Here is a 23,898-nt window from a genome sequence, read left to right as displayed (position 1 = left end):
GGCTTCCTGTCAAAGCAAGGGCTGATTTCAAGGTTTTACTGCTAACCTACAAAGCATTACATGGGCTTGCTCCTACCTATCTCTCTGATTTGGTCCTGCCGTACATACCTACACGTACGCTACGGTCACAAGACGCAGGCCTCCTAATTGTCCCTAGAATTTCTAAGCAAACAGCTGGAGGCAGGGCTTTCTCCTATAGAGCTCCATTTTTCTGGAACGGTCTGCCTACCCATGTCAGAGACGCAAACTCAGTCTCAACCTTTAAGTCCTTACTGAAGACTAATCTCTTCAGTGGGTCATATGATTGAGTGTAGTCTGGCCCAGGAGTGGGAAGGTGAACGGAAAGGCTCTGGAGCAACGAACCACCCTTGCTGTCTCTGCCTGGCCGGTTCCCCTCTTTCCACTGGGATTCTCTGCCTCTAACCCTATTACAGGGGCTGAGTCATTGGCTTACTGGGGCTCTCTCATACCGTCCCTGGAGGGGGTGCGTCACCTGAGTGGGTTGATTCACTGATGTGGTCATCCTGTCTGGGTTGGCGCCCCCCTTGGGTTGTGCCATGGCGGAGATCTTTGTGGGCTATACTCAGCCTTGTCTCAGGATGGTAAGTTGGTGGTTGAAGATATCCCTCTAGTGGTGTGGGGGCTGTGCTTTGGCAAAGTGGGTGAGGTTATATCCTTCCTGTTTGGGGGTGTCCACGGATGGGGCCACAGTGTCTCCTGACCCCTCCTGTCTCAGCCTCCAGTATTTATGCTGCAGTAGTTTATGTGTCGGGGGGCTGGGGTCAGTTTGTTATATCTGGAGTACTTCTCCTGTCCTATTCGGTGTCCTGTGTGAATTGAAGTGTGCTCTCTCTAATTCTCTCTTTCTCTCTTTCTCTCTCTCGGAGGACCTGAGCCCTAGGACCATGCCTCAGGACTACCTGACATGATGACTCCTTGCTGTCCCCAGTCCACCTGGCCGTGCTGCTGCTCCAGTTTCAACTGTTCTGCCTTATTATTATTCGACCATGCTGGTCATTTATGAACATTTGAACATCTTGGCCATGTTCTGTTATAATCTCCACCCGGCACAGCCAGAAGAGGACTGGCCACCCCACATAGCCTGGTTCCTCTCTAGGTTTCTTCCTAGATTTTGGCCTTTCTAGGGAGTTTTTCCTAGCCACCGTGCTTCTACACCTGCATTGCTTGCTGTTTGGGGTTTTAGGCTGGGTTTCTGTACAGCACTTTGAGATATCAGCTGATGTACGAAGGGCTATATAAATAAATTTGATTTGATGATTTGATTTGATGATCTCAGGAGCGCGTATAGTCTGGTGCGTATTCGGAAGGGAGACGAGTGGAAAACCGCATTTAGTACCACATCGGGCCACTATGAGTACCGCGTCATGCCGTATGGGTTAAAGAATGCTCCAGACGTTTTCCAATCCTTTATAGACGAGATTCTCAGGGACCTGCACGGGCAGGGAGTGGTTGTTTATATCGATGACATTCTGATCTACTCAGCCACTCACGCCGTCCAGCGGAGTGTAACTATGATGTGGGGGACCGGGAGTTGTTAGCGGTGGTCAGGGCTCTGAAGGTGTGGAGACACTGGCTTGAAACAATTTTTCGGCGACGCCGGCCTACTAGCTGCCACTGATTCTTTTCTCCCCCTCCTTATGTGTTTATTGATTGCTGAAGACACATTGTGCAGAGCAGGCGCAGGATATCCTGGGCCGTATAGACATACTGGCGGCCAGATGCACTGATCCGGCACCCTCCGACCTGGCTGGATGCCCACTAGCCAGGCCGATTCGAGGAGCTGGAAGGTAGCGCACCGAGCTGTGAATGCGCACTGGAAACACCATGCGCTCCACCGCATAACATGGTGCCTGACCAGTATTACGCTCGCCACGGTAAGCACGGGGAGTTGGCTCAGGTCTCCAACCTGACTCAGCCTCTCGTGCCTGCTCCGTTGCCGTGACTCCTGGTAGCGAAGTCGTTCCTCCCTCGCTACTTCAGCCTGTTTCCATGGCAGGGTCTTGTCCCATACTATAACCTCCTCCCATGTCCAAGATGTCCTCCATTCTCTCTTCTCCCGGGCCCAGGATCCCTGCTCCTCCTGGCCACGCTGCTTGGTCCCTTGGTGGTGGGTAGTTCCGTCGTAAGAAGTGGACCAAAGTGCAGCGTGGTGAGTGTACATTTCTGTTTATTTAGGTAAATGTCGCCAACAAAACAAAGAAACGACCGTGAAGCTTAACATAGGCTATAATGTATCTAACAAAGTCAACTACCCACACTGAAAGAAGGGAAAAAGGGCTACCTAAGTATGATTCCCAATCAGAGACAACGATAGACAGCTGTCCATGATTGAGAACCATACCCGGCCAAAACATAGAAATAAAGAAACATAGAAAACAAAACATGGAATGCCCACCCCAACCACACCCTGACCTAACCAAATAGAGAAATAAAATGGCTCTCTAAGGTCAGGGCGATTATAGAAAAATAATAAGTACACAGATATTCAGATATTCTAAACTAAGTATCTTGCTAACTTTCAAATTGTCACGACGTTTTATTTCTCTATTTGGTGAGGTCAGGGTGTGAGGTGGGGTGGGCATTCTATGTTTTGTATTTACAACTTTGGTTTTGGCCGAGTGTGGTTCCCAATCAGAGGCAGCTGTCTATTGTTGACTCTGATTGGGGATCATACTTAGGTAGCCCTTTTTCCCTCCTTCTGTGTGGGATCTTGTCTTTGTTCATGTGCATGTTGTTTGCACGACGAAGCTGTTCGGTCGTTGTATTGTTTATTGCTTTTGGTGTACATTGAAAATTAAAAGGAAATGTACGCTTACCACGCTGCACCTTGGTCTCCTTCTGATGACATTTGTTACACAAATGTAGTAACAGGTCCATGTAGAATAAACAACCCTTAACATAACAATGTGCTAACATAACAATGTGCACCTTTCATCTTTCATTGTCATTCCCTGCTGATACAGATACTGTGCTTATCGCAATTTTGTCTGGTAGTAAATGGGGCTACCTTGGCAAACATGTCAGAGTGGTCATACCTTCCTGTGTGGTGTCTCATATACAACAGGAGTTCCCTGATCCTGGTGCAGAATACACAGGGTTTCTCGCTCCCCATTTTGACTGATACCATTAAATTCAATAATAAAAACAGACAATACAAGTAAAAGGTGTCTAGTAAAATGTTAATACCGAGTACCAGGTCTCTCTCCATTCAGATGAATCAGTATTCATTCCGTCTGTCAGTCTGGACTTCATCATCTTGCAAGTCTCCATCTGTTGGTACCATACATGTTTCTGTGAACACCCTAACCCTAACCCTACAAAGTCACTGTTCTATTACCAATGACAGTTAGGATAGGTAATATCTGACACACAAACAGGTACTATGTTGAAGTTTGAACAGGTCCGTATAAACCTACCCAAATATGATCTCCCCACCAAACGACTGAGGATGCCATCTGGCAAAAGCATCTCCAGTCCATCTGTAGAAATAGGCAGAGTTGAGGCAGAGCTTATCAGTGACACACTGACTGAAAATGGTGTTGTTATTACTGGACTTGTGGGTGTGTTGAGTGTCAGGTCTCTCTGCATCTCATGCATCTGTGAAGAAATACACACAGTCACTGTTCTATTACCAATGGCAGTTATGATAGGTGATATCTGGCACACAAATATATACTACATTGAACAAAAATAGAAATGCAACATGTAAAGTGTTGGTCCCATGTTTCATGAGCTGAAATAAAAAATCCCAGACATTTTCAATACGCACAAAAACCTTATTTCGCTCAAATTTTGTGCACAAATTTGTTTACGTCCCTACCATAAGCTGCCTCCAAAGTAATTTTTGAGAATTTGGCTGTAGGCCAACCAAGAATCTTGACTGAAATGCTTTTTTTCATTTATGTATGACAATGTGAATGGTTTCCATCCCAGTGCTGACAGATGGGGAAATCATGCGGGAGTGAGCCTGACAGTTGCTGGCATCAATATCTCAGGTGCCTCTCCAACCCAATGTGTGATCGTGTGTCTGTGTGTGTATATCGGAGGGGTTGGATAAAAAAGCAGAGGACACACTTCCATCTCATAAGGACTAATACAAGTTTATCTCATCTTCATTTAGTTTAGCTGATGAAATCTATTTTCTCCAGCTGATCTGTAACTGCAGCAGCAACAACCGTCTCTCCTTTTCACTGGGATCTTTGCACCATATCCCCATCCCAAATGGCCCTTTGCACCATATCCCCATCCCAAATGGCCCTTTGCACCATATCCCCATCCCAAATGGCCCTTTGTACCATATCCCCATCCCAAATGGCCCTTTGCACCATATCCCCATCCCAAATGGCCCTTTGCACCATATCCCCATCCCAAATGGCCCTTTGTACCATATCCCCATCCCAAATGGCCCTTTGTACCATATCCCCATCCCAAATGGCCCTTTGTACCATATCCCCATCCCAAATGACCCTTTGCACCATATCCCCATCCAACATTGGCCCTTTGTACCATATCCCCATCCCAAAGGGCCCTTTGTACCATATCCCCATCCCAAATGGCTCTTTGTAGTGCACTTTTCACCAGGGCTCATAAGGATCTGCTTAAAAGTAGACACTACACTTGACTTACACTTGACTTACTTGACTTAAATCAAACACAATAATGACAAGATATTTACGTTTTAGTCATTTAGCAGACACTCTTATAAAGAGAAACTAGGGTTGCGTGCCTTGCTCAAGGGCACATCAACAGATTTTTCACCTAATCAGCTCAGAGATTCAAACCCACAACCTTTCAGTTACTGGCCCAATTGCACTTAACTACTAGGCTACCTGCCTAGTTTTCCTGATATTAGAATTGAATACCCAATATGAACTCTGTTACATCAATGCATTGGTTGAGCAAACAGTTTCAGAACACCTTGATGACTCTGAGGGTGATGTTAATGGAGCAGGACACATGGGTTCAATCTTCACTGTCCCAGCAATAGACACCAACCCAATGATTATGAACTGTAATGTAGAAAACAGGTCAAGCAAACAGGATATGACTCACAAGGTTGCTTCCTGTCACAACCAAACGGTGTGCTCATTCACTCACTTTCTCTTTCTCAGTCATTATTGATATTGTTGTACTGTAATAAATTAAGAATTTGGCTTTTGGCTCATTGGGTTGAGGCTGACATACCCTGCCCAGCAGTTGTGTTCTACAATGGGGGTAACTCTTTCATTGTTAACATCTTGCGTCTGTCGATGATGTGAATGCAATGCAATGTTGGTTCAAAACCTTTTCTGACACATTAGTTTAGTGTAAGATATAATTGACTGTTTGAATATGATGGATGAAATACCTTTGTGCCTGAAGTGATTTTATGAATATTATGTGGAAAGTATTTTCAAGCTTATGTGTGGCATGAAGAGTGTGTGCTCCTACTATTATAACAACTTGGGTGCCATTGTAGCAATCCAGATTCATACCATGTTCATACATTTAATGGTGTTAAGAATGAACAAGAATTCAGGAGAGAGGACCAGACTAGAACGCAACTACCTTAACTAGCCTTGAACGCAGCTCCCTTGCAACTCAACAAGCACCAGCTTCTACTCGTTGACAATCAGCCTCCACGCCTGTTTGCAACACTGCAACATCAACATATGTAAAAATGGCAGGTTTCTATGTTTTGTAGAAAAAAAAGATAAAGATAAGTGTTTCCAGTGACAGAATCAACCAATTAGTAGACAGTAGGTAGGCAATATCTACTCACAATTGGTCAAAATCACATGATGCACATTGATGATGTATTTGGAAACACTTATCTTCCTCTACAAAACATAGAAACGCACTATTTTCACACATGTTGATGTTGGTGTGATGCGAGAAATGATGAATATGAAGTTGAAAAATTTTGAAGTTTCCCTTTAAACCTGACCAAACTAACATTCTGCCTCTGTTCTGCAGTGCATGTCTGTTGCACCACATTGCCTTACTAGCCTTATCAAGTGTTGCATCCCTCACCTTCTCCACCTTCTATATAGGATCTCTGACGTTCTTCCAAAGATCTCCTGGGGGGATTGGCGGCACCACAGCAGCCTATCTACCACGGCCTGATGATGATGTCTACCTGAGACTCTAAGCCAAACTCTACAGAGTCCATCCCCTGGATCCTTCACCTGCAGCCTATCTACCACGGAATGATGATGATGTCTACCTGAGACTCCAGGCCAAACTCTACAGAGTCCATCCCCTGGATCCTTCACCTGCAGCCTATCTACCACGGCATGATGATGATGTCTACCTGAGACTCCAAGCCAAACTCTACAGAGTCCATTCCCTGGATCCTTCACCGGCAGCCCTTGGCTTCATCCCGTCCATTCTCACATCCATTAAATTTCCTTAATACATATTCTAAACCCATTTCGATGCCTGGTCCTTAAACTCTGGAATTTGAAATAGTTTTTTATTGACTTTGACAAGGAACACATTTACAAGTTATTTTATTTTTATTTTGCTAATAATTTCACAAAACCATCCACAAGCAAACTCGTGTTGCCTGCCCTCTCCATCCCATATTGGTTGTCTGTAGGCTACAGAGAAGCATACAGTAAAACAAGTATATTATTTCAAACAAAGATTTACAATAACTTCATAATACATCAGCAATATATAGAATATATAGGGTCAAATATGTTATATAGCAAATGTAGGATACACAAATCAGATCAAATGATTCAGTCATACTGACATTTGAACTATACAATGATGTGGTTGGTCTCAGACGCACAGTTTTGTTCACACAAATGATAGGCTACTTCTATAAGCATTATTTGGGGCTCAACGCTGCCTGATGTTGGCTGCCATGGAAACCATTAAATGTGCTTTTGTGCTAATATTTATCGAATTCCATATTCAATTTTAACAGTTCTTCCAAGTGAGGGTAAATTGATTCTTGTCATACTTCAGTGTGTAGAAATGCGCTAGAATGAAGGCTATATGACCCCACGTTGAGACGCATGAGGGAGCTCTGTGCGCTTTGGATAGGTTTATGGTACCCTTTTACGCGGGTAAAATGTTCATGTTTCTCTGCACCTAGGGACACAAGAAAGCACAAATTCACGTCGATAGAACCAAATAGAATGTTGTGTGTCATTGAGATATGGTCGATCTATGTTTAGAATTCTTCCTTAGGCCGAAATGGTGAGCCCTGCGAACATTTACGCACACAAGAATGTTTAACCATTTCCGTGCCCGCAGCGTGACTGTTTTATTAACCTTGGGTTGTACACACAAAATATGCAATAAAGTACTCCAAATCAATCGGGGCATGAACTCTGTTCCGTAATAAATAAATATGTTATTTGTCTTCTCTGTCTGTTGGCAAGGAGACCCTGGTGTCCAGAGCTGTTTATCAGCTATATACAATGCGTCCTCTACAGAAACTATAACCGTGCGCTAACTCGTGGGTTAATATATAATTTGGACCATATGGCATTTTAAAATCCACCCTTTATTTCAGTGGCACTTCGATCTGTGTGGACCCAGCTAATGATGCCCAATTAGTCATTAAACAGGACCAAAAGACGAGCCTTGTGTGGTTTCACATTTGCTAATATTTGCTTGTCAAATATTTTCTTTGAAACGTTTACAGCACATTTTATCTGCTGGCTGGTCAAGAGACATCTGCGACGGTTTTCCTCGTCCTTTTTTTCTAAATGAAAGTCCCAATTGGTCCCCCCACATTCGCCCTATCCGACTATTTGTTCATGCTTGAAAGAAAATGTAATAAAAGAGTCTGGATGATGGATTTATGATTTATCAGAAGCACTTTACCATATGGCAGTCGACATCGGGACAGGTTTTCAAATGTTAGCTTTAAAAAAAGGAGACTCGATCGGACTAATCTTAAACACTGACTTGGGAAAGGATGCTCAAGTCACGTGACCCGAGCCGTGTGGCTTGGAGATGGAATACAGTAAATGGAATTAACTTACATTTGGTGTCACGTGTGAAATTCGATTTTGAAAGGCCAAAATGAGTATCTTCAGTAGCCCTACAGAAAACATGGAGATTGTTCTTGACACAGCATATGGTCCACCTTCAGGATACAGTACTGTATTATACGCATCATTGTCTAGAGAGAGCAGTGGATGCGAGCTTCCTATTCCATTATATTATGTACCTTACCAAATAGTTATCAGAAATTGAATAGCCTAACGGACTAGCCTTGAAACCCGTTTAGATGGAAGCCTTTAGTCCACTGTAAAAACACTACATGTGAGATAGAAAATGTCCCTTGTTGGCCCTACAGTTTATTACATGGCATTGCATTCTTCTGCTTCAAGTTCACAATTGCAAAAGCTGTTTTAATAGGTCTAGTTAACCCATAATAAACTTTTTTTTTACAAAAATCTTGGGGCAACATTTTTGACGTTGAAAACAAATTTTACATTGGCACTTTATAAGGGTCATCCATATTTATATCCTATAATATGTGGGGTTAAAAATTTGTGGTTCGCAGATTGACTTCCAGACAATCGAGTCTGAATAGACTGGGTTACTTGAGAGTCAGGTACAGTAGGCCTACATGCAATATTTACATTTCTCCTATCAGACCACTACGTCATCTTGAAAAGGCTGATAGGGTATATATTTGTGAAGTCGCGCGTGATTCCTGTCAGTGGCGACCTGTGCAACAGACAGGTGTGAAGTGGCATCCCCTCAGACTCCGAATATTCACATTTTACAGGTGAGGTGTTTTATGCACTTTACAATCAGGTCAGTGCATTTTGGGGAGGAAGTTCCTCATATAACAGTTTATTCTCGTTTATCAAAGGAACATCAACGCTGTATATTATACAGGAATTATCTTGTTGTTTCATTTGATACGGCTCGGAAGAACCAATTGACATGTGTGGAACGAATGTGGACCTGTCAAACGAAGGTAGGTCTATATTCAAACGAAGGACTAATTATAATTTGTTATTAGATTACTTATATTATTGGATTGAGTGGAGACATTTTTTCCAACAATATGCAAAGAAATATTTATGCATAAAGCGGTAAAATAGGTTTAAATCTTATAAAAGCTATTTTATTTTGTTATTTTCTAAGGGAGCGGGTGTGTCAATCAGCTTGGTGGGGTGTTTCTGAACGGGAGGCCGCTTCCAGCATATAAAAGGAGGAAGATGATCGAACTGGCATCGGAAGGTGTGCGCCCATGCGAGATCTCCAGAATTCTGCAGGTGCGTATCAGCAGGCTTATAGGAGCTCGTGTTTGCGCCCTATTCGATATTATTCGATACATGAAAAGCATCATTTATTTTATTATTAATTTAACTTAATACATTAAATAGTTGTTAAATGGTGTGCTTTCAATGATCTAGTAGTACTTCTGTTATTGTGCTCTGATGGTGGATATAAATCGTGCGTCAATTCATGAAAACCCAAATGTGCACTCCGCGCTGGCAGGTGTCAAATGGCTGCGTCAGCAAGATTTTGAGCAGGTACCACAAAACCGGCCTCCTGGACCCGAAGGCGACCGGAGGTAGTAGACCTCGACTCCTCACCCCCAAAGTCATCTCGAAAATAATCGAATGCAAGACGAAAAACCCAACAACATTCGCCTGGGAAATCAGAAAAAAGCTCGCGGCCGAAAGAATCTGTAAATCGGCCAAAGTTCCCAGTGTAAGTGAGATCACAAGCTACACCAAAATGATACAAAGTGTGAACAACTGTGAGGGAAATAACTATATTTTTCGATTAATTTAAGCATTATTTTCTCCTTGTTAAAAGGTATCCTCTGTAAACCGAATTCTCAGGAAAATTCAACTCGACTCTGCGATGCTGAGTGTGGAGATTTCTGCGCACCACCCCAGATACCCAGGTAGGCTACACATCGTACATCTGGATCTGGGAGAAATACACACATGTATGCCACATTCACTGTGCGCAATTTGAAAAACATAGCCATATAGTCTACTTGTATGCATTCCAGGTCTTCTAATGGGGACCCCAACGCAGTCAGTAGTGAAGGAGAGGGAGGAGATGGAGACAGTTGAGGTGAACGAGCTCCAGCCTCCCCGGCCCCAGCATCGCAACCGCACCACCTTCACCCTGGGGCAGTGCAGAGTGTTAGAGCAAGGTAGGCCTGTACAGTACTGTACTTTAGGCAGAACAATGTCCTACTTTTACTTCAACAACTGTTTATGTACATTTAGGCTGTGTGTTTATGTGGAGTGGATACATTAATGATTAGGCTTAAACGACTTAGTTTGATTGGACTTATTCCTATTTCAACAAGGCTTGTTTTAGAACAGTTGGACAAGTTGTTATCCTTTCAAGCTTTGAGTGATCTCTCATTCTATTTCTTCCTCCCAATCGGAGCAGAATTCACACAGAGCCACTATGCAGACATGTTCACCAGGGAAAAACTGGCATCTGAGATCCAACTTCCAGAGGACACCATCAAGGTTACATGACACAAACTATGCATACAACCTATGTCATTTCCTGTAAATGTACCTGTAATACTGAGCTACATCTGTTATAATTGCCATTCCCCTTTGAAGGTGTGGTTCTCAAACAGAAGAGCAAAATGGAGGAGGGAAGCCAAGTATAAGAGCGGTGTCCACGGAGCACATAGTGAGTGTGTGTATTTTTGTTTATTATGGATCCCCATTTGCTGCAGCTAAGGCACCAGCTACTCTTCTTGGGGTCCAGCAACATTAAGGCAGTTAAAAACTATTTAAAATATTACATTACATTATATTTAATAGCACTTTTCACAACACATTAAGTGTGATCCCTCAGATACTACTCTACAATCACATCTCTACAGTACACAATCCATGTGTGTGGGTGTGTAGAGTGTGTGTCTTATCATGTGTGTGTGTGTGTGTGTGTGTGTCTCTTCACAGTCCCCGCTGTTCCTTAAGGTGTATTTTTATCTGTTAAAAAAACAAACAGATTATTCTGCTTGCATCTGTTACCTGATGTGGAATCGAGTTCCACGTTTGCCAATTGGTTGTGCAGCCAGACGTATTTGCCATTCCTTTTGCCTCATCCCTCTAAACCATAAAATGTTTCAATTCATCAATCCACAGGGACTTAACCGTTTTTACAGTCACTTTCTTAATGGGTCCATGCTTATTAGTAACTGGAAAAATCTATTTCATAAATGTGTCAAGTGCAGCGTCTGGTTGCTCCTCAATACACTGGCATTACACTGGGGTAGCAGGTAGACTAGTGGTTAGAGCGTTGGACTAGTAACCGAAAGGTTGTAAGATTGAATCCCTGAGCTGACAAGGTAAACATCTGTTGTTCTGCCCCTGAACAAGGCAGTTAACCCACTGTTCCTAGGCTGTCATTGAAAATAATGGCTGACTTGCCTAGTTAAATAAAGGTAAAATAATGACACACCACAGACGAACAAATATTCTTCACATCAACAACAGAGGAATCACTACAACACCTCTTGTATGACCTCTCATAAAGTATATTAGACCCAGCCTTCAAAACGTTGGTTTTCCTAGATATGGCTACTATATTGTGATGACTACATACAATGGATTTGGATAGAGCTTTAAAGCACATTTCTGCTGCATTAGTAAACATGTGATCAATACATGTTGCTGATTTCATTCCTGTGCTGTTTGTAACTACCATGGTAGGATAACTGATAACCGGAACCAGGATGCAGGCACTGGTTGCAGTTTGAAGCTTTTTCTTGAGTGGGCAACATGATGAAAGCCAGTCAATATTCAAATCACCCAGAAAATGTACCTCTGTTGGTATCACATACATTATCAAACATTTGACACGTTATCCAGATACTGACTGTTAGCAGTTGGTGGTCTGTAGCAGTTTGAGAGAGAGAATAACAGTTCATTTTTCTTTCAAAAGCTTCATTTCTGATGAACCAAAAGAACAAAGATTTCCCTTCAGTGAACTCCATGACAACAACCAACTCAATGACTCAACAGGTACATAAACAAGCTACGCCCCCTGAAACATACAGCATTTCAGAAGTTTTAACACCATCTTGTTATGAAAATTGAGTATATACCGCTACAATTAAAAAACAATCCATGTGTAGTTAAGTGTTAATAACCTTGTAGCAAGTTACCAGCTGACTAACTAAATGTTATGTTTATCTTGTTTGGGGTGTCATTTCAACTGTGTTTAGACTCACTGGGGTCAGAGGGAGAGTTTGGGAGTACAGTTTGACACTTCATGCTCAGAAATCTCCCAGAGATATGGTCCAGCTACTACAATAGAGAGAGGTGATTAAGCGTTTATTACGTTTGTCTATAAGAAGGGGGCAAAGCCCTTCTTCTGGAGAGCCACTTACCATGCAGGTTTATGCTCCAGTCCTGCCCTAACTCAGCCAACTCCACAAGTCAACTACTCAGTTTCTCAAAGAGAACTTAGCAGGTGTGTTATAGGAGGGCCGAAGCAAACTCCTGCACATTCACCAGAGCTCCAGGATAATTGGCCAACCCTGCTTTAACCATTTCAGAGATGTACCTATAAAACACAATGTGTAGAGTGAATGAATGTACTACCTCACCTACAGGAATAGGAGGAACAGAAGTGTTGGGCTATAGAGGCATCTCCATTCCGCTTCCATCCTCAGCATCTCAATACTCAGGCAGCACCACGTTCCCATTGGTCCATCCCCAGGACGAGAGGACTCCATCGGCTCACCATGCAGAGAGATTCATTTTCCCATTGGCTCATCATTACACAGACGTGAGGACAGTCTTCTCATTGGCTCATCAGACTGAGAGGATGGGACATTCACTGAACTATCATTGGGATGATGGGTCAGATTTCCAATTTTCTCATCACCAAACAGATGAAAGGATTCTATTGGCTCATCACAGGGAGAGGACTGGTGGTCCATCGCTTATATGACAGAATGTCTCTCCCCTTTTCTCGCATCAGTGAATGTCAGAGCCAAACATTCTCACACACACACACACACACACACACACACACACACACACACACACACACACACGCACACACACACACACACACACACACACACACACACACACACACACACACACACACACACACACACACACACACACACACACACCTCTATGGCTATGCTGATTACTACTGGGCAGGGTATGCAATAGAGTGGGTACAGAGACATTCCAATCGTGACCTAATGTGTTTAAAATGAAATTTCTACAGGCTATTGCAACATATCTCAGTGAAATGTATGACTTTTTCTGTTTTGAAAAAGTATTTTCAGTAATAAAAAGCGAGTTTGTAATAGTTGTTATTAGTCCTTTGTTGATATACCCACTGAATTGTATCATATCATCAACTCTGAAGAGTTGAGAGACTACCATCTTTAGGCAGGAGAGGGAGACAGAGTCCTATGGATACATTATTTCTCTCGCTGCCAGACAAGTTAATCAGCTTGTTTGAGGGGATCAGTTTGAGTGGACACAGAATCCCTAATCTTGATCACATAATGCAAAGTTATTTTGGATGCAAGGTGCTTGGTAGATCAGTGATTCTGCAATGCAATCCATCTCAAACACACACAATCTCTCTGAGAGAAAGAAGAATGCTGACAGTGCAGTATCTCTTTTCTGTCAGTGCTCAGTATCCCCAAAAGAAAGAGTCATACCCTGAGACCCAGACTAAGGTATCCCTGGGGGCACAGACAAAGGTATCCCTGGGGGCCCAGACAAAGGTATCCCTGGGGGCCCAGACAAAGGTATCCCTGGGGGCCCAGACAAAGGTATCCCTGGGGACCCAGACAAAGGTATCCCTGGGGGCCCAGACAAAGGTATCCCTGGGGGCCCAGACTAAGGTATCTCTGGGGGCCAAGACTAAGGTATCCCTGGGGGCCAAGTCTAAGGTTTCCCTGGGGGCCAGACTAAGGTATCCCTGGGTACCAAGTCTATTGTGTACACTGGGGCCCAGACTACGGTATCCCTGGGGGCCAAGACTATGGTATACCCTGGGGCCCAGATTACGGTATGAATGTCTGTTGCTCCGACTAAGTTGTTACAACAGTGATTCTGCTAATCAAGGTCCTACTGTAAATGTAATTGGTAGAGTCAGGAGAGTAAAATTATCATTGGAGCGAGAGTCTGAAGGAGGGTAGTTCTACAGGAGGAAGATTGGGCATCTCTGCTGTACTGCATCCCCTCCACTGGAAACGTGAACCAAAAGAGTTGCCCAAAAACACTGGAAGCCAAGAGACCGTTGTAGTTCTGTGAGGTTTTCCAGTGGCTCTTTTTGAATGAATCTTTCCTCGATTACCCACACCCTCTCTGAAAATGTATTGAGGTTGAGCAGGCGAGGAGATGTCTGAGAAATGGCAGAAAGATGAGCTGAGATAGAACCATTAGCTCAGAGAGCGATCCAAGTTCAGTTTTTAAGATGGCCTTCTTTTGTAGGCTTTGGAAGGGAGCAGACATACTTCAGCATGGTGACTGAGCAGAATCAACACATAAACACAACACAGGGTCTGAGCATAAACTCCATAGCACTACTTACATATTTCTGAGGTCACTGCAACAAGCTTTTAAATGCCATAAATCATCACGGTTGATTGTTTGATTAAGGTTATTGCAAGAGGATCCCATTGTGTTTACAATGTTGCTCTTGCTTTTGGGAATAGTCCAGCACAAGGTTCACAAATTCCTTTTTCGAATGCTTTCCCATTAAGATTCTTCCATAGTTTTTTTTCCAGTAGTGGAAAAAGTACCCAATTGTCAAAGTAACAATACCTTAATAGAAAATGACTCAAGTAAAAGTGAAAGACACCCAGTAAAATTCTACTTGAGTAAAAAGTCTAAAAGTATTTGGTTTTAAATATGCTTAAGTATCAAAAGTAAACGTAATTGCTCAAATATACTTAAGTATAAGAAGTAAAAGTATAAATGATTTATATTAAGCAACCCATTTTCTTGTATTTTTATTTATTTACGGATAGCCAGTGGCACACTCCAACATCAGTTACGAACGAAGCATGTGAGTTTAGTCCTCCAGATCACAGGCAGCAGGGATGAGCTCTAGAAAAGGACATGAACTAGACCATTTTCCTGTCCTGCTAAGCATTCAAAATGTAATAAGTACTTTTGGGTGTCATTCATACCGTAATCTGAAAATGTATGGCGTAAAACGTACATAATTTTCTTTAGAATGTAGTGAAGTAAAAGTTGTCAAAAAAATAAAGTTAAGATACCCCCAAAAACGACTTAAGTAGTAATCTAATGTACTTTACACCACTGTGAATTTACCCAACAGACAAATCTTTTAAATTGATTTATTTCCCAGAAGCACCAGACGTGACCTATTGACTGTTCGGCTGTTAGTCCGGCAAAAGCGGGAAAAAAAGCTATTTCACGTCCCGTTACGATGAGGCACAAAGCCTTGGGGTTGGTTCGTGACAAGCCACCACGGATGAGGCTGAGGTCAGCGCTGACATGTCGGCCATTTTCTCCTCAGCACCGAGGGGTCATGTATCAAATGAGAACCCCACATGACGGAAGAAGCATGCCACGGTGTCTAGTGTTGCCCAATTGCTGTCTAAGCGTGAACTGAACATCTCTAGCTCTGCCCAAACATTATGTAAGCATTAACCAAATGTTGCCACTCATCCTCTGGTCAGGAACTGGGTCATGGTGGACGGTGGCCATCCAAAACCCATAGACTGAGGTCTTATTGATATGATTGACATGGAAAGTGGGAAAATAATACCCAGAGTAAGAACTTGACCCAGAATATCTTGAATTGTGTTGAGAGGGTTTGCGTTGCAGAAAACTGTATTGCTGCAAGAATCTTTGTCTGAAGGTTTACTTTAGGAGACACACAGACACACAGACACACAGACAAAAATAGTGAAACAAGCTGTAATTTACACTGTAAATGTAATATTAAAACGTGAATATAACAAAATCATATAGTATATAATATTAAGACCCAACCCGACCCTTTAAAAATAGCAGCTGTTATAGAGTTTACAGTATACAAGTTTATGAACAGAGTGACCATATATAGTAAAAAAACTATGTAAATCAGACATTGGAAGTGGAAAATAGTTTTTTTTACACACACTACTTTACATCCTATTTACATAACAGTAAAATACACTCACAGATCTCTGCGCCAATTCTATTGTACACTAGTGATTCCTGTCCACCTAAAAAAGGCACTGAACAGGTCAAATACTGTGAGATAGTTTAACCTAACACACTGAATATTTTAGGATATAGAAATTGGGTGAAATTCTAAGTCTTCTTAGGGGCCCAGTTTGAAGCGATCATTAGTCATACAGACACATCTGCTTTCTGTGATTATAAAAATGATGTCATGACTGGTTTTCAGCACTGAAATTATTACATTCCCCTATGTCATTACACTTACTGCATGTCAGTATTGTTAGAAGACAAATGACTGACAAAGTGGTATGTTTTGGAACACAACCCATACTTTTCATGTAATCCGTATGGCCATTCAGTGTACCTCCAATAATAATGATTGACAGAACATGTATCAAATAAAAAGCCGCCATAATCTTCACATCTTCTATTAGCGAGACGTGTCGCTTTGTCGACGTCAATCGCTGGCGCCCTCTCACGAGGGCCAGATGTATACAAATAAATAAATAGACTGCACACTACGTTCTAATCTGTTTAAATAGAAAACACAGTGTAGAGAGGAAGCAACTCCACTGACGTCTGGTGTGAGTGAGCCAAGGAAAGGCCCAGATCTATAAGACCTATTAAATAACACAGAGTGCCAGAAATACACTCAATAAGAAACTTCTAAATGTGTACTCTGACCACATAACGTACACGCAGCCCACCAGGGGCTAGTGTAGAGTTCCCTCAAAAACCGGAGACATGTTAGCCATGTAGGCTAACTGCTAACGTTTGGCTAAGTAACTGTTAGCATTAGCATTAGTTAGGTAATAGTTACTGAACAGGCTTTCCAAAAACAACCACTTGGTGAATGGAGAGAGTTAGGACCTGTCTAGAAACAACCTTTTGCTCATAGCCGCAAGCTAATAGCCCTACTCCCCAGGTACTGGTGTAGAGCAGTGTATACCAACTCCAGTCCTCAAGTATCCCCAACAGCACACATTTTTGTTGTAACCCTGGACAATCTTGATTCAACTCGAGGTGGGCTTGACGATTAGCTGAAAAATTGAATCAGGTGTGCTTGTCTGGGTCCACAACAGAAATGTGTGCTGTTGGGGGCACTGGAGGACTGGAGTTGGTATACACTGCTCTACACCAGTACCTGGGGAGTAGGGCTATTAGCTTGCAAAAGGTTGTTTCTAGACAGGTCCTAACTCTCACCATTCACCAAGTGGTAACTTCTGAATGACTGAACTTCTAGCCATTAGATCATGTGCCCTCAACGTGACCCAGTAGCCACGGACCGTACCAAGTCCTGTCTGGATCTCTCCTCGCATGGCTCTGGTTTTGGTTCTGATCAAATTCAAGTATTTTCCAGGAGACAATACTGAGTCATCCATACCATTCCTATTGTCTTGTGGGCGGAGTGAGAGAACAAATCAATTCACCCCTCTTTATGGCTTAAGAGTATTCATATATTTCACCCCAAAAAATAAGCTTTCCATGTCCTAGAAACTATTGTTTAGAAATGTTATTAAAGCTTATGCCTCAATCACAAAGACAGCGTCAATACATTTTGGTACAGCGGCAGTTGCAGTGTGTTCTTTGTGGTGCATACCTTGGATTTATCAAGGTATGCATCACATTGTATGCATAGACAGCTTGACAGAAATTGTAGCAGAAGGTGAATGTTGAACTTTTCTTGCACACAATCCAAATGATGCTAGGTACTACTTTGCATATTGACGCTATCAGTGTGATCAAGGCGTAACAACCTGGTCCTGCATTAATCAATTTGCATATTATAAGAATCCTTCATATCCTTTTCAGCCTCTCTGAACATGTCATTGTATTCCCAGCCTCTGAACATCCCAAAATATATTTTCCATTCATGGTGGTTTTCCCCTCCCAAAACTGAGGCGACGTCCAGCCACGAAGCCCCAACATGGCTACTTCCCATAAAGTCAGTTTCCTCATTCTTACATCTCCCAACCGTCTTGTTAGTTAGGCATTCTCTGTTGGAGAGATCATTCTCCAGCCTCCCGGCTTGTGGTACAGTCCTAAATATTCCACCCCTCCTCTTACAGTGCTGTGGTCAGTCCTGAATGCTCCACCCCTCCTCTTGCAGGCTAGTGGTACAGTCCTGAATGCTCCACCCCTCCTCTTGCAGGCTAGTGGTACAGTCCTGAATGCTCCACCCCTCCTCTTGCAGACTAGTGGTACAGTCCTGAATGGAGCGGTTTGGTCTGTGCTTCTTCCAGTAGTTTTTCCTCCAACCTGGAGTAGTGTATGAAGACTTTGTGGATCCACCCCGAGTAGTAGGCCACATTGACGAAGATGGCGGGCCGCCGGGCCAGGGCACAGCCCCGGCCGTGGATGCTCACGCCCACGATGACTTTGCTCTCTCGCTCCTGACACACCAATGGGCCACCGTAGTCTCTCTGTGAGGGACAAACCAATAGCAGGTTAGCGTGGTGCTCATGCAGCCAATCAAAAGGCATTATGGTAGATATACTAATAGCTTGAAGTAATAACTGAGTCACACAATGTCGAGTCAATGCATGTTTCAGATAATTTAGAGTAATGTTTATGACGCTCACCTCACACACTCCCTGGTCTTTCCTTCCCCCGGCACACACTTTGCTGTCGGTGACAGGCAGGGTTTTGTTGTGGAGCTCAGAACACCAGTCGTTACTGACCATGGGCAGACTCACAGCTTTCAGTGCCCCCTCATATCCTGTCCCTGAACAGGAAGTAGCCGGAAATAAAGCAGGAAACAGTCAGTCTACTGTCCAAACACCATTTCACCATGTTCCAAACCTATAACCTTAGACAACATGTTTGTCTATATGGTGTCATTGTGGGGGACTTTACTCACACATTCGACACATGATTTCCTAAGGCCTCTTTTCCAAATATCATGGATCTCTTGATCCAATACCCCCCAATCTCTTCACCACACCATAGCATGAAACAGAGGTCATACAGAACACACTTAGTGGCCAGTTTACTAGGTACACCCATCTAGTACCCGGTCAGAACTCTTTTGCCTCTAGAACTGCCTCAATTCTTTGGGGAATTGGAAACAGTGTGCCAGGAAAACGGTCTCCACACCATTACACCACCACCACCAGCCTGTACCGTTGACGCCAGGCAGGATGGGGCCATGGACTCATGCTGCTTACGCCAAATCCTGACTCTGCCATCAGCATGACGCAACAGGAACCAGGATTCATCTGACCAGATTATGTTTTTCCACTCCTTATTCACCAGTGTTGGTGATCGCGTGCTCACTGGGGACGTTTCTTCTTGTTTTTTGTTTGTTGCACCATTCTCAGTAAACCCTAGACACTGTTGTGGGTTAAAAGCCCAAGAGGCCAGCCGTTTCTGAGATACTGGACTTGGCAGGCCTGGCACCAACAATCATACCATGCTCAAAGTTGCTTTGGTCACTCGTTTTGCCCATTCTAACGTTCAGTCAAATAGTAACTTTATATAGCAAGCCACGGCCACGTGACTCACTGTCTGTAGGAGCAAAGCATTTTTGTGAATGGGGTCGTGTACCTAATAAACTGGCCATTGAGTGTATATAGATAATAAGACACCACACAGGGATAAGACACCACACAGGGATAAGACACCACACAGGGATAAGACACCACACAGGGATAAGACATAACACAGGAACAGTCATGTAGGGCAGTACCTTTGGTCTCTCCCCAGCCGTACATGAGACAGTTGGTTCCATCTGTGACCCCACAGCCTGCTACTGGGAGCTGGATGGTGAAGGCATGCTCAGAGAGAGGGGCAGGCCTAGGCGTGGACACATAAACACATGAATGAATAAATAAATGGTTGCTGTGCCTACAATGTATGATTGAGAAGGAATTCATGGATGGATGGATTGATTCTATTTTTAAAATGTATTTTACCAGGTAAGTAAAATGGCTGACTGACTGTCTCACTGAATGAATGAATGCTATTCTTACTTGGCCAGTTTGAGCAGGGCCAGGTTGGATCCCTCCGGGCCACAGACCACGTGTGCGATGCGGAGCCTGGGGTGGTCCAAGGACGAGTTGAGGTGAAGGAGGCCCACCTGTACACTGTACTCACTCAGGTCTGGAACACTGAGGACCACAGAGACTACTGTCAGGCACATTCCAAATAGGGTTGACCACACATTGACTAGTCAGTATAAACTGAACATAGTATAAGAGGTATAAGCTGAAGAAAAGATTGGCCACAGCTTGTCTAAACACTATCATACAATATAGTAAAATACAGTACTGCAGTATTCTACTCTATTCTCTGTATGAACACGTATCATTGGCCACATACTAACCACAGCTACCAGCATCACTAAACTGACAATAGACTATAGACTATAGAACTCCTCAGCATGCACTCTACAAACTCACTCAATCTGGCTCCTCAACTAACTGTGTTCAATGACCCACATACAGCACATTGCATAGTCAGCAACAAGCTACTGCACTAATGCTGATGCCAATGGCCACAGTCTTGATGGAAGGAAGGTTCTGTAATGTCGGCATGAGGAGTACAGCTAAACCACTCACTAGGAGTACAGCTAAACCACCCACTAGGGGTACAGCTAAACCACCCACTAGGAGTACAGCTAAACCACTCACTAGGAGTACAGCTAAACCACTCACTAGGAGTACAGCTAAACCACTCACTAGGAGTACAGCTAAACCACTCACTAGGAGTACAGCTAAACCACTCACTAGGAGTACAGCTAAACCACTCACTAGGAGTACAGCTAAACCACTCACTAGGAGTACAGCTAAACCACTCACTAGGAGTACAGCTAAACCACTCACTAGGAGTACAGCTAAACCACTCACTAGGAGTACAGCTAAACCACTCACTAGGAGTACAGCTAAACCACTCACGAGGAGCACAGCTAAACCGCTCACGAGGAGCACAGCTAAACCGCTCACGAGGAGCACAGCTAAACCGCTCACTAGGAGTACAGCTAAACCGCTCACTAGGAGTACAGCTAAACCGCCCACTAGGAGTACAGCTAAACCGCTCACTAGGAGTACAGCTAAACCACCCACTAGGGGTACAGCTAAACCACCCACTAGGGGTACAACTAAACCGCCCACTAGGGGTACAACTAAACCGCCCACTAGGAGTACAACTAAACCGCCCACTAGGAGACAACTAAACCGCCCACTAGGAGTACAACTAAACCACTCACTAGGAGTACAACTAAACCACCCACTAGGAGTACAGCTAAACCACTCACTAGGAGTACAGCTAAACCACTCACTAGGAGTACAACTAAACCGCCCACTAGGAGACAACTAAACCGCCCACTAGGAGTACAACTAAACCACTCACTAGGAGTACAACTAAACCACCCACTAGGAGTACAGCTAAACCACTCACTAGGAGTACAGCTAAACCACTCACTAGGAGTACAGCTAAACCACTCACTAGGAGTACAGCTAAACCACTCACTAGGAGTACAGCTAAACCACTCACTAGGAGTACAGCTAAACCACTCACTAGGAGTACAGCTAAACCACTCACTAGAATACCAAGCATGAACGATAAGAATGTGTTAGGAGCTTAACACAGTCTAGATGGGGAGGAAACAGTGCAGGTCTTATCTGATTGACAGACTCATCTTAAAGTTGGATTCATGCACTTAAGCCTTTTCATTATCTGTGGACGAGGCCTGGTTTGATTTGTTGCCAAAATGTCTCTCAAACGACTATGAAGTGATTGTAAGTTCACTGAATAAACTCTCCTTCTAAATGACCCTCTTATTACAGTGTGTCATCATAAGGCACAGGAGTTTTCCTGACCATAATATTACTTACTACAGACACTGTTCCTTTGTAAAGTGTCTTTAGGTTCTTGAAAAGCACTATACAAATCACGTTTTTTTAAATTATTAATATTACTGGCCAATTCTTTGTTATGGCCTATAACTCGGGCTCAAAAACATTCTGACTACTGTTTGAAAACAAAACTCCTGGCCCAACCTCATATTTCTGGTGGACTATGATTGAGACAACGGCAAAAAGTAACAAAAACCTATTGAAAAAATGGGTGAAACGCAAAAACATAATCTAAAGCCCATACATCCATTAATACATTACATGGATCAAGGAGCTTTTCATTCAAACTGCTATTGCAGATCTGGACACAGTGACACGGTCTGGGCCCAGACGTTAAACAGATCTGTAGAGGCTGGAGCATCCTGGGCCATATCTCAGCTCTGCTGGGGTAGAGGGTCTGTCACTAGCTTTATCATAAACAGGATATGGGCAGGCTGCATCTTCACTTAGAATTGGATTGGGGGAAAAGAGAGGAAGGGAAGAGGGAGAGAGAGGAGGTGGTAGATGGAAGAGGGAGGGATGGAGATAGACAGACAGAGGGATGGAGAGAGTAGTAGGGAGAGGGAAAGATTGAGACAGAGTTGGAGGAAGAGGAAGAATAAAGAACTGATAGAGAAGCAGAGAGAACATATTATACAGACTCCCCAGGTCTTTGTTTTAACTCTGTTTCCATTAAATCTATCTCCTCTCTCTCTTCTTCTCCCTATGCCTCCTACTGTCTCTCACCTCTGCTTTGAATGAGGGAAAAAAGAAAGTGAGAAAAAGATGGATGGAGAGATTACCAGGAGGAGAAGCACTGTTGATCCGTCAGCACCCATTCCTCTCGGATCAGCGAGCCCCCGCACCAGTGAGTGTTCCTGGGTAGGGAACAGGACATCATGATGAGCTTAGTCCCATGCTCTATAGACGCTGTTTGTACTGTATTCAACTCTTAATAAAAAAATACAGAAAATAAATATGTTTTACAGTCACACAGGTGCAGTGAAATGGGTTGTTTTACAGGGTCAGTCAAAGGAGTAAAGCACCCAAGAGAAATTAGGGTTAGGTGCCTTGCTTAACGACACAGACAGATTTTCCACCTTGACCTTTCGGTTACCGGCCCAACGCTCTAACTGCTAGGCTGTCTGCCGCCCTCTTCCATCCATGTCAAGTCATACAGTCAAACCTTGCAGTCCTCCTCAACATCTGGACATTCTTTCATAATGTGTATGGATCTGTCTCAAACAGCACCCCATTCCCTATTTAGTGCACTACCTTTGATTAGGGCCAATAGGACTCTGGTCAAAAGTAGTGCAAATAGGCTGAGATTTGGGACGAAACTTGTGAGGAGTAGATGGATCGTTATCCTGCATGGCACCAATAGAAAAGTTGGCATAAACACAGAGCAGAGATCACCAAAAGGTTGATCGTGATCGACAGGTCCAGGGCCGGACAGGAACAATAATTAGTCTCTGGTATTTTATCTACACCAGCCCACATCACAGCGCATGTCACCGACTCAGCCCCTCCCCATCGGGCCACCAGCTATGCAGAAACACACCATACCCCCTACACCTTGACCCAACACACCCTACCCCCTACACCCTGACCCAACACACCCTACCCCCTACACCCTGACCCAACACACCCGACCCCCTACACCCTGACCCAACACACCCTACCCCCTACACCCTGACCCAACACACCCTACCCCCTACACCCTGACCCAACACACCCTACCCCCAACACCCTGACCCAACACACCCTACCCCCTACACCCTGACCCAACACACCCTACCCCTCACACCCTGACCCAACACACCCTACCCCCTACACCCTGACCCAACACACCCTACCCCCTACACCCTGACCCAACACACCCTACCCCCTACACCCTGACCCAACACACCCTA

At 43.7% G+C, this 23,898-nt stretch overlaps 2 protein-coding genes across 2 annotated transcripts in view; one reads left to right on the top strand and one right to left on the bottom strand.

Annotated features, from left to right (window-relative positions):
• The first annotated feature begins 10,031 nt into the window (after window positions 1-10,031).
• LOC110518924 (homeobox protein OTX1-like) lies at window positions 10,032-13,246 on the top strand. Its single transcript, XM_036958474.1, has 6 exons — window positions 10,032-10,156; window positions 10,402-10,484; window positions 10,584-10,656; window positions 11,917-11,996; window positions 12,200-12,296; window positions 12,590-13,246. The coding sequence occupies exons 1-6, from the start codon at window positions 10,060-10,062 to the stop codon at window positions 12,928-12,930; spliced, it is 771 nt and encodes a 256-aa protein (XP_036814369.1). The 5' UTR covers window positions 10,032-10,059; the 3' UTR covers window positions 12,931-13,246.
• Window positions 13,247-15,901: 2,655 nt separating this feature from the next.
• The window catches only part of LOC110501011 (hepatocyte growth factor), a 47,987-nt gene continuing 39,990 nt past the window's right edge, over window positions 15,902-23,898 (bottom strand). Inside the window, exons 14-18 of the mRNA XM_036957134.1 lie at window positions 22,789-22,863; window positions 20,123-20,260; window positions 19,840-19,946; window positions 18,734-18,876; window positions 15,902-18,574 (exon numbers count right to left, since the gene is read on the bottom strand). Of these exons, the coding sequence (XP_036813029.1) occupies window positions 18,347-18,574; window positions 18,734-18,876; window positions 19,840-19,946; window positions 20,123-20,260; window positions 22,789-22,863 (691 nt within the window). The 3' untranslated portion in view covers window positions 15,902-18,346. The remainder of the gene's footprint in view (window positions 18,575-18,733; window positions 18,877-19,839; window positions 19,947-20,122; window positions 20,261-22,788; window positions 22,864-23,898) is intronic.

This window comes from Oncorhynchus mykiss, chromosome 21, assembly GCF_013265735.2.
Source record: "Oncorhynchus mykiss isolate Arlee chromosome 21, USDA_OmykA_1.1, whole genome shotgun sequence".
Taxonomy (NCBI): domain Eukaryota; kingdom Metazoa; phylum Chordata; class Actinopteri; order Salmoniformes; family Salmonidae; genus Oncorhynchus; species Oncorhynchus mykiss.
This window is presented reverse-complemented; position numbering and strand designations above follow the sequence as displayed.

What these genes read in the sequence shown, in the direction of transcription:
- LOC110518924 (XM_036958474.1), top strand. Translation starts at nt 10,060, where the DNA reads ATGGAGACAGTTGAGGTGAACGAGCTCCAGCCTCCCCGGCCCCAGCAT. An exon ending in CCAACTCAATGACTCAACAG is followed by an intron (nt 11,997 to 12,199) that starts GTACATAAACAA and finishes AACTGTGTTTAG; the next exon opens with ACTCACTGGGGTCAGAGGGA. An exon ending in AGCTACTACAATAGAGAGAG is followed by an intron (nt 12,297 to 12,589) that starts GTGATTAAGCGT and finishes CCTCACCTACAG; the next exon opens with GAATAGGAGGAACAGAAGTG.